Source organism: Musca domestica, unplaced genomic scaffold (genome assembly GCF_030504385.1).
Source record: "Musca domestica strain aabys unplaced genomic scaffold, Musca_domestica.polishedcontigs.V.1.1 11, whole genome shotgun sequence".
NCBI classification, from domain to species: Eukaryota; Metazoa; Arthropoda; class Insecta; order Diptera; family Muscidae; genus Musca; species Musca domestica.
This window is the reverse complement of record NW_026712133.1, coordinates 12403753-12419746: the sequence shown is the minus strand read 5'-3', so window position 1 is coordinate 12419746 and position 15994 is coordinate 12403753. Positions and strand designations below refer to the sequence as shown.

At 36.8% G+C, this 15994-nt stretch overlaps 1 protein-coding gene across 2 annotated transcripts in view; it reads left to right on the top strand.

Moving 5' to 3' along the window:
* LOC101897890 (uncharacterized) overlaps positions 1-15994 on the top strand; it is a 63225-nt gene that overhangs the window by 13859 nt on the left and 33372 nt on the right. For both annotated transcript variants that reach the window (XM_059131183.1, XM_005175828.4), the window contains one exon: positions 15809-15912. In XM_059131183.1, coding sequence (XP_058987166.1) covers positions 15811-15912 — 102 coding nt within the window. In that variant the 5' untranslated portion in view covers positions 15809-15810. The remainder of the gene's footprint in view (positions 1-15808; positions 15913-15994) is intronic.

The window sequence follows — 15994 nt, the reverse complement described above, 5'->3', positions numbered from 1 at the left end:
AATTAACATCCGATTCCATTCAGACTTGGTACATCTCAGTATTTCCATCAACACAAAACCTTTTATAAAGATGGTACAGATCGGACAATTTCTCCTGGCACCTCCCCACAAAGGGTTAAATTTTTGAAAACCCAAAACAATTATAAAATGCGAAATAAGTATCCGGTTCTCTGTTGTGAAGATGGGATATATCGGTCTACTCCTTCTGGTACCATCCCCACAAAGGTTCAAAATTTTTAATACCCATGAGGCTCATAAAACGCAAAATTAACATCCGATTCCATTCAGACTTGATCCATCTCAATATTTCCATTAACACAAGATCTTTTATAAAGATGGTAGAGGTCGGACAATTTTTTCTGGTATCTCCTTCACATAGGGAAAAACAAAACTCTCAAAGAAAGCGAAATAAGCAACCAACTCTCTCTAAAGATCACTCATACAAACATTTTTGCTAACACAAGATCTGTTGTAAAGATGATACATTTCTGCGAACCCCTTCTGGTACCTCACCCACAAAGGGTCACAATTTTCAATACTTTTATTTGTCATAACTTGCGAAACCAGTCAGCGAATCTTTACAACTTTCAATATCTAAATAAGAATAAGAATGAGATGAATATGGAATTTATGATTTCGCATAAAATTAGATATAAATGTGATATTTTCTTGTAATTTTTATCTGTATTAGATGATGTATGAAAGTGGAATGCTTCGGTCGACTATATCTGGTACCTGACGACCATTTAAATATTTTCTAAAAAAATATCGCACAAGGAACCAATAAAGTCCAAACCTGGCACGTCGCGATATTTATATATATATTTATTTGGGTACGGACGAAATGGACAATACTGGCCCATTCCTTGGAACCTACTCTATAGAGTGTCAGCAATTTGAATAATCGAACACTGGCTGAGGGTATACATCTGTCGGCAAAACCGACCAATACTTTTTTACTTGTTTCTGTTCCATTTTGTTATTCAAGATTTTAGTTCTTTGTGGAAAAGGTGTAGGATGTGAAGATCCATTTGTAAATTTTTGCTTTCGCTTCACAACGATATTGAAACACGTACATAGAATTATATAATGAAATTCTTGAGAAGACCTCTGGCAATGATGTGCAAAGAAGGCGTAATAGGAGTAGTAATTATTGTTTTTTTTTTAATTAAATCTCATTGAGGCAGTCCGTTACATAAACTATGTTTAAAAAATCGTTTTCTTTTTTAAAGACCAAACTTTATATCACCTTTTGCACACTTTATATTTAATATAGGTCAGATTTTAAAGTATAGTATTTTAAGTGAAATTGCGACCTTTCAACTTAGTTTATCTTGTTCCCTTTTCATATGTTGAAAATAAAACTATATCTGATAAGTCCAAACAACAACAAGTCACAACTTCTAAAAATACTCCAATGAGTAACACATACATACTTGGTTGACAGCAATTTTTATGGCTTTTTCTCGTCGACTAGTCATAAAGTGACCCCATTAGAAATTCGGCAGAGCATTTGAATAACGCCAACAACTCGAACAATAAAGAAATAAAATAATAAATCCTAGCAACGGCAATTTGTTGCCATAAATCAGAATCGGAAATACGAACATATTTTTACATAACAGTTTGTAACATATAGCTCTTGTATGTGTGCTGAGGTGGAGCTCAAAACAAAATTATCAATTGGATAATACATAAAATTAAATTTAAAAATAAAATTCAAAAATCAAGTTTTTATTTCTGTGGCCAAGAAAGTGGAATAACGCAATAATGCTAGCTGAGGAGCAATAATAATCCTATAACTTTACATTATATCCTAATTCGAGTCCAACATTAAATTTCCAACAAATAATAAAATGTTTAACAATCTCAGAAGAATCTAATAATATTAAATGAAGGAGCTAACCTTAATGGCACCGATATGCAATTTAAATTCCAAACATTCTATAAGTAATATTATCATTTGGACATGGAGACCTCTGTCGTGATTTTAACAGATATATAGTGGAAAAAGTTGGATATAACCTGGAAAATTTACCATTTTTAAGCAGCCAGCCAAAAATTTCACTTAGGCAAATATTTTCCTAAAAAATTTCTTCCTGGTTTTTTTTTTAGGATTTTTCAAAATTGTTATTTCAATAACACACTGTATTGAGTATCTCAGGAATGTCGGTTAGCAAAAAATATTTTAATATGTTTTTTCCGGCATATGTCATTGGCTGTTTTTTTTAAGCAGGAGAGTTTATTTCTGATCTTAATTTCGAATAGCCCTTAATTTGAAATATGTTTGGTATGTCTTGAGAGCTCATATTTTCAATGTGAATTTTTGGTACAATAATGAACCCATTCCATAATTGTACACACTGTAAAACAAGTAAGGAAAGGTCAAACGTCGTGTGGGGCCGACTTTTCGATTCCCTACACCACTATGCGTATTTAGTAGAGCTCCCGTGACAAAAAAAGTTTATATTGGGAATTTATGTGAAGTAGATCGTACCAACTATGACCAAATAACATTGCTGTATAATGCATGATATGACTTCGATAAGGATTATATTAAAAAGTATTTATTGGAGCAATAGATATAGCGGACCGAGTTTCACCAAATGGAAAAAATCGGTTGAATATGAAGATATCTATTCAATATATGGTGAGCTATAATTGTAAAATCAGATGAAGGTATATATCGAAGATATATACAAATCTGAACCGATCTGGATAACATTTGGCAGAGGTATTTTTAGGCTGTATCTGATGTCCGGTATGAAATGTCATTGTTGTGAAGTGCATATTAGGCATGTAAGGCACTTAAACCTACAAATCGGATGAAACATATATATGTGACCTATAGCTATATCTGAGCCGGTTTTCTCCAAATTTGAAGTACTTGCTTCTCCAATGAATTTGGTCGGATGTGCCAAATTTCAGGTCATTTGGATTGATACTGGTCATTTGGTACACAATAAACCTGATATCGGATAAAGATATATATGGGTGCGTTATCCAAATCTGAACTAATCTTGACAAAAATTTCTAGGCTGTATCTGATATCTGGTACAAAAGATTATTGTTGTGGATTATATTTTACGCATGTGAAGGACTTTAACACCAAATCGGATGAAATATTGATATGGATATAGCTATATCTTTCGTTCGTTAATGTACTTGCTTCAAGACTGAATTCGGTCGGATGTGCCAATATTCAGGCTATTTGGACTGATATTGGCCATTTTGTGCACAATTAACCAGAAATCGGTTTAAGACATACAGGGTGAGATGAAAAAAACCAACCAACCAGCCAGCCAACTTCAGACTGTTGTCATTTCTAAGCCACTCGTCTGACAGCTGTTAAAATTATTCCAGTGACAGCTCATTATATTGTTTACAAGCGTACAAAAGCAATTTGGTGAGATAATTCCAGAAAAAAGTTATTCGTGATGGAATTCAAGCGTGATAGTGTGGTTTCTTTATATTTGGCTGAAAAACCACAAGTGGCTAGTGTTGGAGCACTCCAGCATTTTAATGTAAATCAATATTTTGTGTCTCGTACCATCGCTCGTCCCCGTGATACTGGTAGCGTAGCCCCATATCAAGGAAGTGGACGGAAGAAAACAGCAACATCAGCCAAAATGGTTCGAAAAGTAAAGAAGCGACTTGATCGAAACCCACGTCGCAATGACCGAAAAATGGCTCGTGGGCAGAACATATCGCAATATTCCATTCGGAAAATATTGAAAAATGAGCTCGGGCTAATGCCATTGAAATTCCAAAATGTGCAAGAACTTACACTGCAACAGATAGAAAATAGACTCAGTGGAGAGCTAAAGAGTTGCTTAGCTTGGCCGAAAGTGGTGAACTGCCGAATTTGGTTTTCTCCGATGAGAAAACATTCGTTGTCCAGCAGTTCGTAAACAAACAAAATGATCGTGTTTGCTTGCCAAAGAGGTCAGCTGAAAATATGCATCTTCGGTTGGCCACCGGAACTCAAGCGCCTGCCGTGGTGACGGTGTGGGCCGCCATAACAGCCGATGGTCGCTCTCCGCTCGTATTAATCGACCGTGGCATCATTATCGTGCCGAATATAATCGTGAAAATATTCTCGAGGGTGTATTAAAATTCCAATATGACTTAGCTCGCGCCATCCAAGAATGGTTACAAAATGAGGTCCTTCGCTTCATTTCCAGCGCATAATGGCCACCACCGTTGGACTATTGTGTCTGGAGTACTTTGGAAAGCAAGGTTGGCACTAAAAAATGCCAAAGTGTCGACCACCTCAAGCAAGCGCTTCGCCGGGAATGAGCCAAAATATCGCAGAGCAGCGTGTGACTGTTTCATTGGCCGTTTGTAGGCCATAATTCGTTCCAAAGGTGACCAATTCGAGCAAATCTAAACTTATTCTAAAATTTGATGCTATTTCCGACATTTTTGCTTTCATTCCATAAAATTAAAAAAAATTAAATTGTGGCATTTGACTTTGTTGCAGTTTTTTTTATCTTGCCCTGTATATCCATATTTTCTATTGATGTGATGTGATCTTTCCGCCTTTTAAGTAACAGGCATTTAGGTCATCATATATTCCTTTTTGAAATGAAAACTTTTGGAAAATTAATATGATGGGTGTTATTTACTACACAAAGAGATGCATTTTACTTAATTTATTGCAGACTTGAACATATGAAACAACAAATTAATGCTGTCATGTTTTGCAAATAGTTCGTAATCTATTGATGTTGATATGACAAGATTGTGTTGAATTTCAAATTGAACAATATGCGATGTCCACATTTCCGGCATATTCAGAGAGTAAAAAGCTTATTAACCATTACAAATGCCATATTCTCATGAATACATTTGTATAAACCTATATAACTTTGAAAATTTTAAAAATCAGATTTATTTGAATTACTCTCAAAATCTTCCTACTCAATGATTTAGGGTATAGCAGATACTTTCCCTTCAAAATTACTAACTAGCAGCTTCAAACAAATCGCCTTCGCCCCATGTTACCTCAATTTGCTGAAGGAATAGTAAATTACCCAATTGCTTTTTATTGGCGATGTTGTTAGGTTACTATGGCGCTACTGTGTGATACCCGCTGCTTCCAAGAATACTGGTATGTCAACCGACTCTGCCAGTGGCGAGGAAGTAAACACAACAGGAAAAGTTCAAATGTTTGGTGTCGGTAAAACGAATATCTGTGTCAAATTCTTTTTGTGAAAAAATCTCCTCCCCTCAGTCCCCAAAAACAGAAGGACAGAACAATGAAAGAGAAGTACAAAAACAAAACAAAAACTAAAAGCAACCACAATGTAATCAGACAATAAAATGTGTCAATAGTATCCAATTTGCAGGAAGAAACCATTTCGTTTAAATACTTATGTACATGCATATGTACACACACACACAGACACACACACACACATATATATATATATATATGGGGGTTTATCAAGTGGCATGTGTAGAGAATATAGCATTACAGCAGTGACGTAGAAAGTGGACGACGCTGCAACAACATCAACGACGTAGCTGTGAAGGGGAGGGAGCAACACTGCTTTATTTTATTCGAAAAAGTTCACATTTTGTAAATAATAAACCCTTTAGAAGTTGTTGAAATGTATTACTACCCCTTTAAAATGGGGGAGTCACAGGAGCCAAATTCCCTATTAAAAGATAAAGTAAATAAACGACTCGTAAGTAAATAAGCGGACCTCGGTGTGCAGCCAACTAGAAGTTGCCGTCTCTACGTTCAGAGCCATTAACCCGTCTTCCTAAAGCAGCACTAAAACAAGTGTATGCATTGGAAGCAATGTAGTTGTTGTGGACAAAAAATCCATCACTACAAAAACAAAACTTTGCTGTGAAAAAGATCTGCCAATAGAACTTGAGTCGAACCTGGAGAGTTTCTAGTGTATAATTCGCATATGCTAATTTGCAATAAGTTCGAAATATATACTACTTTCCAGAGAACGGCCCTTGTAAGCCATCATCCACACCAAATATGCCTGATGAGCCGCTTAACCAACGGCGAAACGCGTCGCATAGTGGTGAGTGTGTGATAGTGTCTATCTGGCTTTCCTTTTCACTGCAAATTTCAGATCATTAAGTTCGTCTCGAAAGAGAAAACAAAACACATAAATCATAAAACATATGATCTTCGCCTTAACAAGGCAAAACTTAAATAAACGACTTTTTGTATTACCAGAAGTTTGAAATAAATGGGTTATTTCTTGAAAAATTACAAATTTATTTTCCTCATTACCGGGTAATAATTACCGACGGCACAGAGAGTGCTCATCCCACTACAAATCCAAAGGTTATGAGTTCGAGACCCGCATCAAAGCATCATTCTGTCGAGATCCCCAAAAAACATCATTCTGTCGTTATGAAATTTTGCTTAGACACTGATATTACTTCTTGAATGTTTGGTATTTGTTTAAGTTAGCATTGCATTTTGCCACAGAATCCAGAGAGCCTGCGTTCGCCAAGTACTGACAGTAGAGGTTGCCAGCAACTCCCCTTGGAGTATACGTTCGCTTGGCATGGACTGATTTTCTCTACAACTCTCCTTGGGCCTACATTGGCACAGCTTGGATCGTAGGCAATTTTTTCAAGACATTGCTCTACAACTCTCTCTAGGTACTCTCTCAGCTCATGTTACTGTTGGAGATTTCCTGGAAGCATCGGTACTTCCAGCCACCGGTGCTTAAATATTGGCACATAAAAGAGGGTAATCTGTCGACTCGACTTACATATAATAAAACTAAGGGTGAAATAAAAAAGTGCAACAAAGTCAAAGGCCATAATTTTTACATTTTTTCTTAAATTTTATTGAATGGAAGCAAAAAATGTCGGAAATAGCATTAAATTTTATAATAAGTTTAGTTTTGTTCGAATTGGTCACCTTTGGCACTAATTAAGGCTCTCAAACGGTCAATGAAACCGTCATACGCTACCCGAATGTTGCTCTGCGGTATTTTTGGCCCATTCCTGGCGAAGCGCTTGCTTGAGGTGATCGACACTTTGGTATTTTTTAGTGCCAACCTTGCTTTCCAAAATACTCCAGACACAATAGTCCAACGGATTGGTATCCGGAGATTTTGGTGGCCATTGTGCGCTGAAAATGAAGCGAGGAACCTCATTTGTAACCATTCCTGGGTGGCGTGTGCTGAGTCCAATGGTGCTGAGTCCTGTTGGGATTTCCAAGGTCTGTGGCCGCAATGTTTGCGTGCCCAAGGCTTTAATACACCCTCCAGAATATTTTCGTGATAATATTCGGCATTTATTCTGGTGCCTAGGTTGATTTATACGAGCGGAGATCGGCCATCGCCTGTTATGGCGGCCCACATCATCACGATGGCCGGCGCTTGAGTTCTGGTGGCCAACCGAAGGTGCACATTTTCAGCTGACCTCTTTGTCAAGTAAACACGATCATTTTGTTTGTTTACAAACTGCTGGACAACGAATGTTTTCTCATCGGAGAAATGCAAATCCGGCAGTTCACCACTTTCGGCCAAGCGAAGCAACTCTTTAGCTTTCTTGAGTCTATTTTCTTTCTGTTGCGGTGTAAGTTCTTGCATTTTTTGGAATTTCAATGGCTTTACCCCGAGTTCATTTTTCAATATTTGCCGAATGGAATATTACGATTTCTTCAGCTCACGAGTCATTTTTCGGCCACTGCGTCACAGGTTTCGATCAAGTAGCTTCTTCACTTTTCGAACCATTTCTGCAGATGTTGCTGTTTTCTTCCGTCCACTTCCTTGACGTCGGGCTACGATACAGTATCACGGTAACGAGCGATGGTACGAGACACAAAAGATTTATTCACATTTAAATGCTGGAGTGCTCTAACGATAGCCACTTGTGGTTTTCCAGCCAAATATAAAGAAATCGCACTATCACGCTTGAATTCCATCACGAATAACTTTTTTTCTGGAAAATTCTCACCAAAATACTTTTGTACGCTTGTAAACAATATAATGGGCTGTCACTGGAATAATTTTAACAGCTGAGGGACGAGTGGCTTAAGAAATGACAGCAGTCTGAAGTTGGTTGCAGTTTTTTCATCTCACCATGTACTTTTATAACATTTTCATAAAATAATTTTCAAATTCTAAAAAATATTTTTCCAGAATTTGATGGGTGTTTTTTTTTTCTTTTTTTTTTTCAATAGCTCTAAAAATTTTTTTAGCTGTCGAAAATCGAAAAAAAAATTCTACAATTCTGTCAAAGTCTAAAATCGAAAGGCTACAAAATCTATTTTGTTCCCATTTTGTGTCAAGTTTGCAATAGGCCCAATTTAATATATTTAACACACCTTGTGTTGTAAATTCCTTTCAAAGAACTTTTCCTATGGCAATAAAAGTCAGGTACTAAAGAGCTTAAAAATGTCTTCTTTCGTCCAGCAATAACCTCACAATTAATAATATTACTAGACCTTCTAAAGAGATGAAGCTCGGCGTATGTCATTCGCTCGTTTATTTAACAGATATCTTGTTCCTTTCAATTTCCATGGAAAAAATAAAATGTGTCTAAAGTTAAATTCAATGAATGTCGGTAATGCAGTTTTGATGTAAATTAGATTAGGGTTTCATTAACATTGACACCAGCCAAACTAGTGGATAGTCGCAGTCGTAGATGGATCGTCGCCTTGGCAAAATGCCTAAAAACGCAAGTTAATAACACAGCATGGGCAGAGGGAGCAGGGACGCACATTAACAAGCCGCCAGCCTGTTGCTTCCAATTTACGAATTTTACACTCAAGCTCACTCACACCCACACAAACACAGAGCTAAGGCGACGGAGGAAATGCCCGAGAGCACCGGGAACAGCCAGAACAGACAAATCGATGTTGTCACAGAACAAAGTTACTTATCTGTGAATATTGTACGCCTCCTTTAACACCCAGTCATTCCGCCCACACACGGCTACTCAGACACTCTCACAAACGATGCGTAAAATATTCATTGAGAATGAGTCGAAAATTTGAATGGTGGCTGAGGGCGGCGGCAAAGGATGTTTCACACATACATACACAAATATTTTTAATAATTTTCGAAAATTGTTTGTAACCATGTGTCCAGGTGACGCACGCAATATTTTTGTATGCGTTGCATGTTCACTGAACGTTACATGCAACTGTGAGGGGACATGCTTGGGGACATTGTGTGGGTAGAGCAGCTCAATTACAGGATGTGTAAATAACAATTCGACCATGTTATTGATATTATAATCCATTACATGAGAGGCAATTTACATTTTAAGCAAAGTCAAAATAAAACATTTTTTTTTTTTTTTGAAAACCACAACAAATCCTTTTACCAACACTGAAAGTTGAAGAAGTTGTTTGATTTTGAAGGGTATATATCTTAAGTCCACTAAGCGATAGTGAGTAAAGAGAGAAATTGTTCAGTTAAGTTACTGAGAGCTAGCAACCTCTCACTGAGAAAATTCGGTGAGCAAACTCGACCTATCACAGTTGTGATTGAGTACTTTAATACACGTGTCTGTTCGATCCGATGCGAAAAACGATCAATTAAAATCATGTAAGAGATCGAGTATGATTGAATTATTCATACTCGTTGCCGCCCTCAGCTCAGTAATAATTATCCAATATCATCCTCTGATTAAAAATCAAAAATCAAATTCTGCATGATCGATCGGTTCCTAAGCTTGAAAATATTATACGTTAGGCGGAACCGAATCCATACTGTGCTGAAGTGCAGTTTAACCTCATGAGCCTGAAGAAACTCCTGACCATTTGTCTCAATGAGGTTTTTTTTGACCAGGCCTCTACCATCAGAGTCAATATTGTCAGAATGCGTGCCGGATCCACGGAAGGTGGTGGTGCCCATGCTGACAGTATCTTCCGGCAGGGGATTTCCTTCTGGGAAACTTCAGCCAGCTCACTTTCTTCGCAAAGTTCACGAAAGCCAGCTACTGTGGTGACGAGAAAGTTCTTCATCTCACTCCTTTATCAAGGGTTGCGCTGCCGAACTGCAACCTTTTGGGATCCCATTCCCTAAGAAATATTATCTTTCTCAGACGCTATTCGATAAGCAGCCATCGACTTTCGCTGATTTTATTAATGACCGCTTTACGGTGGTTATCCGTGTACATAGTCTGCGAGTAGTTTCTTTTCCGTCCGATTTGCCTTGAAGATTGGGATTTGGTGGTTTCGTTGTGACCCTTTCCAGGCTTGAGGTCTGCGGGGGCTACATCCCTCGGGATGTAGTTCGTCAGTAAATCTCCCTCTCATCAACGTCGAGGATTAGAATTCCTTCGGACCGACGAAAAGGTTCAACCCTCTTTGCCTTGCCCTTTGCGCGGAAATCATCATCAAACTTCTTTGCCTTGCCCTTCTGCGCTTTTTTGCGGGGATCTTAGTCTCAGCGCAAACAGCATTCCTCTGTTGGTATGACAGTGGGAGCTGTCCTGCCGTCATCAGTTGCGTCGCTGACAGCCACAATTTCTTTCCGGAGGGATGACCTCGAAAGCCCACCTATTTTTTTTCTTTTTAGCGAGGTCAGTGGGTGGGAGATTGAAAGCATCTTGGTCGAGAAACAGTTTGGAGGGCCATCTCATCAGTGCCGACCAATGAAGTTACGCCATGACCCTACCTGAGCTTTAGGGGAAGTGTTCTCTGTGGTTTCCGGCTCAACTTTTTTTCCGAAGGTATGACAGTGATGCCGAGACAGAAGTGACAACAGAGGGAGCACTCTCCTGACCGAATCTCAGTATCCTGTAGTTTTTTTTTCAGGGGGCAGATAATTGCTTACTTTGTCGATTAATTATGTCACATATAACGTCACGGTTCGTCATAAGTCAGTCATCCCCACTCGCATTCCAAAACGTGTCCCGCCTCTCCCGAAACATTTTTGTTGTTTGTGATTGTGGTATTTTTGTTTGCTTTTATTTTTAAAACTTTCCATTCGATATTTGGACAGTGGAGGAGATGAGGCCCTTACCATGGTGTGGTTGCCTGCATACCATGGTAAGGACTTGACAACTAAGCCTGTTGTTCGCTGAGAAGCCCAGGTATGAAGAAGCCACCGTTCGTATAGTCTGTACCCTGGCTGCAAATCGAGGAACACTAATGTTCACGGTTTACGTAACACCCCAGCGTTTGGAGTCCCTTAAGTCGACATTCTGCAAGAGTTGGTTATAGCCCTTGTATGGAACCCCAAATTTTGATAGAGGCATAGTTTTCAAGTCCAAATCGCCATCAAAATAATGCATTGTCACTCAGCCTTTTACCAAGGCAACACTTGCTATAATTTCAATATATCATAATCTTTTTATGCATCACAAAGATTTGTCATCTCCACAGGTATTATGGGATTCATTTATTATATAATTTGTTTAATGACATTGCTTGTCATTCTGAGAAAATACAATTTGAATACATTTCAGCAAACTACTCAAATTACTCATTTTCGTTCGTTATGAACCGCTCTCACATAACCATAATAAACGTGACCCATCCAAATTTGCTTCGTAATTTTTATTTATTTTTATTTTATTCCGAGATTCTGTGTCTAATAATTATAATTTCATCAAAATATGAACATTTTTAATAAGGCAACGCCTTAAAATTCTGGCCCTGAGCCAAAGGTCAAATAATGTACAGCGAGCAAATCAAAGTGAGGTAGAGAGAGAGGGAGAGCGGGGCAGAGAGAGAGAGAGAGAGAGAATGAAAGTTTCGAGTATTAGCAACCAAATTTAGATATTGCATCATTGTGCTGAGGCGGTTGCTGACTTCGTATTTGCAACAATTAAAGTTTTTTTTTGAGCTTCCAGCAGTTAAGTCGTTAAAAGCAACTGAAAGCCACCATCACCACCTCGGCCACTACAACTCTTCATTTTGGAATCTGACACAAACAACAACAACGACAATAAAAGTGAACAAAAGAAACACGCGTAAATATTTTGCATGTTTTTCCAGCTTATCTGCATATTTTTGTTTTATTGCGGTTGGAAATCTCCTCTCCTCAGTTAGTAGCCGGCCAAAGCCATCATTCATCTCCAATGACCAACAATGACAAAAAAAACAACAATGAAATACTATCTTTTTCTATATGACATAGTCATCATCATCCTCGTCAGAGCCATCGCCATTGCCAGAAACGCCGACAACGCCAGCAATGATTTGTTGTCGTAGATGTGGCATCCTTATAGCGAATATTATGGACACTCAAGGACATCATTGCTGTTGAAACGCAGTGATTTCATTTTTAGATTGTAAGATTGGATGAAATGTAATGTCGTTACATTCCAAGCAGTTAGTCAGTCCGTCAGTCAGTCCGTCACAATAATGACAACAATAACAACAAACAAATCGAAAAGTAATAATATATGCGGCATACATTTATATAATTTATTCGAAGCATACGCCAACCAGTCATCCATCTGCAGCAGAACCACCCATTTATCCATACATCCATCCATCTATCTATTCATCCATTCGCATACCTATCATTTACATTGATTTTCCACAATTGTTTCATTTTCATGAAAATGTGTTTTCTTTTTTATTTACATTTTATTTGTGTTCTCGTCTGATCTGTTTTTTTTTTACTTTCCATTCCACCAATGTTTCTCAATTTCATCATTGGCCTTGAAAGGTTCTTTCATATGGCAGGCATGAATAGGAGGAAACGAAGAAGAATGGACGAACCAAAGCCATGTGGATGATGAAAATCTTTTTAATTTAGAAAATATCCTTTTTGAGCGCAAGCGATTTTAATAACAAGCCTGGCAAACGAAATTGGGGAACAAAGTAAAGAAGAGCGTCGAAAGGGGGTGGGGTGGACTCTAAATTGACGAAAGCTGATTAAGCTTTTAACTAACGGCTCAAGAACGCAACAATAGAAACTCGTTTATCCTTAGATTGTTAAGAACAAAGGCGTAGTGGGTGTGAAAAGGACATTAAATTTAATATAAATAATATTTATGAAATGGATTTTTGTAAAGAGGCATACAATTAAAATTATAAATCCCAAAAAAAAAAAAAATAGAGAGTCAGCCATAAGGCTACAGAGGGTATATATCATTTGATACGCCCAAAACGTTCCTCATCGAAATAACGGTTTTAGACCTTAGGTCTCACTACCATCGAGTTCGGAGAGGAGCAATATCGGCCCCTCCTTCTGGTATCTCCCACACCAAAGGTAAAATTTTACTGCACAGAAAGAGAAATTGTAATCCGATTTTGCTCCATCTTTGCAAATCTTATATATTTGCATCAGTGCTAGGTCACGTGTGAAAATGGACAATATTAGCTCCCTCCATCAAGTACCTCCCCCACAAAGTGTCAAAACGTCAGAAATTAACATCAATATTTCTATCAGCACAAGATCTGTTCTAAAGATCTCCCACAAAGGTTCACAATTTTCAATACTTTTATCTGTCATAACTTGCGAAAAAGTCAGCGATTATTTATACCTATAGAATTTAGGATTTTCCATAAATTGCATATAAATATACGATTTTTTTGTAATATTGCCCATACCAATATTTTTATTTTTATTAAATGAAAAATGAAAATGTAATACTTCGGTCGACTATGTCTGGTACCTCACGCACATGTTACAATTTTCTGAAAATTATCATATATGTCATGTAAAGTGAAGGAAGTGACCAATATAGTCCAAGCCTGGCACGTCGCAATATTTATGTCATATTTATTTAGGTCCGATACGAAATGGCCCATTTTTAAATAATTGTACCTTGGCTGAAGGTATTCAGCTGATACTTTTATACTTTTTAATACTCACTACTTGCCTAATTATAATTATAATTATATATATATATATATATATATATATATATACATTTTTTTTTAATTGTATATATATATATATATATATATATATATATATATATATATATATATATATATATTAAAATAGTTCAAAATGTACAAAAGTACAAAAAGAAGAGTGGACGTGTGTTTTGTGAAAATTGATATGCATATATATATATATATATATATATATATATATATGTACTTTTGTACATTTTGAACTTTTAATATTTTTTCAGAAGTACGTATATAACACCTGATTATGGTTGAGGCAACGCTAATCGATAACATTTAATGAGAGTGCGGTTCAAGTTATGGACATGGCTACGGCGATGTTGTGTGTCACGTTGAACATTAAACACTAGAAGTTTTTCTTGCATAGATCTCAAATATCACCACATAGAGGCTTGTCAACGAATGTAATTTAGGATCTTGTATGTTACGTCTAACAAGAGTGATTCTCTCTCACATCCTAAATCATAATTATCCTATCTAGAACAAAAACAAACGTTGTTGGTTGAAACTTTGTGGATCGTAATATTTATATCAGATATCGAAAATATCGGTCCATCGATGATTTGGTCTAGCCAATGCTTGCGATGTGGACATAAATGGCAAGCCAAAACAGTTTGATGATGAGGAATCAGAAGTATTGCTCTACGAATATTTTGTGAAACAGTAGAAGGCCTTGCATTATCATCAGGTGTCACACAAATTTAATTTAATTTGAATTCAATTCCTTCAATAGCAGGTCACAAATACTGCTTGAAATCTACTAAAAATCGATTTCCTATTGTTTCGCAATTAATTGAAAAACTAATGAAATAAAAAAAACATTAAGTTCAACGATTGTTATCTATTCCAAATTTGAAAATATTTCGTAGGTAAATGTGACTAGGATTATCCAAATACCGAGTATCGGTGGGTACCGTAATATGTGCGCTATAGGAAAACGTGACCCATTATGACCTACAAATCCTAATATTTCAAAATCTGTGGAAAATCCATCAAAATACCAAGTATTGGGAGGTACCGTTATATGGGGGCTACACCAAAACTTGGACCGATATATCTCATTTTCAATACAAACCATCCTAGTCACAATACTAATTGTGGTGCCAAATTTTGAAGCTCTACGTCCGATATTTTGGGCTGTGTCGTCATTTCAACAGACAGACGACTCTGAATTTTATGCTGATTATGAATATATACACTTTATGACGAATATTTAGGGATCTTACAAACGGAATGATAAAATTAATAAAATTAATTCAAGGTGGAGGGTATAAAAATCAATCCATGTAAGGGAAATATAGTATGATACGGTATATTCCCACAAAGGGACACAATTTTGAAAAATCATGACTCACATACAATTTATATTTAGTTTCCGATTTTCCACAAACTTATAATTTGTCGAAGCAAGTTATAGATATTCTCGTTCAGTAACTCTCCCAGACGGGGACGTGCTGACACAAATCTGAAACATCAAATTAATTCATTAAAATTTTCTTTGGTTTATGATTATGATTGTTCAAAATGTTGACCCTTTATAGAGAAGGTACCAGAAGGACAGGTCCGAAGGTTTTGCGTTGGTTAAAATATTGGAATGTGCCAAGTTTAAAAAGAATCGAATGCTCATTATGTGAGAGTTATAGGTATCTAAAATTTTGACCACAGGCAGTGGTTCGATCTGTACCATCCCCATACCAGACCAAGATATGGGATATGCAAAATTTCAATAAAATCCCACTCTTATTTCACAATTTTTGAATCTCAACACATATTCTTAAGAATTATCTTAGTTTTTTGTTTATTTTGTAGAATTTTCATTTCGACTATGAATCAATTTCTTGCTTTTTTGGTTAAACGATATATATACAATCCTTCTAATTGCAGAGGATATTCACAGGTTCTATTTACTTTTTCTCCCAGTCTTGTGCTTTTTTACACCATTAATCTATATTTTAATTTACTTTTTCTCTCCCTCTTCTTTCATTTTAGAAATGGAAATCATTCCTGAAGGCAGACACTTCCGTTTGGTGCAAGAATCAGAGCTTCCCGAAATATTGGAGTATTTAGAACGCTTTCTGCCGGAATCACTAAAGGTAAAAAATTAATTTGATCTCACCTTTGCGTTTTGTTTCTCAATGGTGGCGATACGGGGTAAAGTTTTGTTAAAGTTCGTAA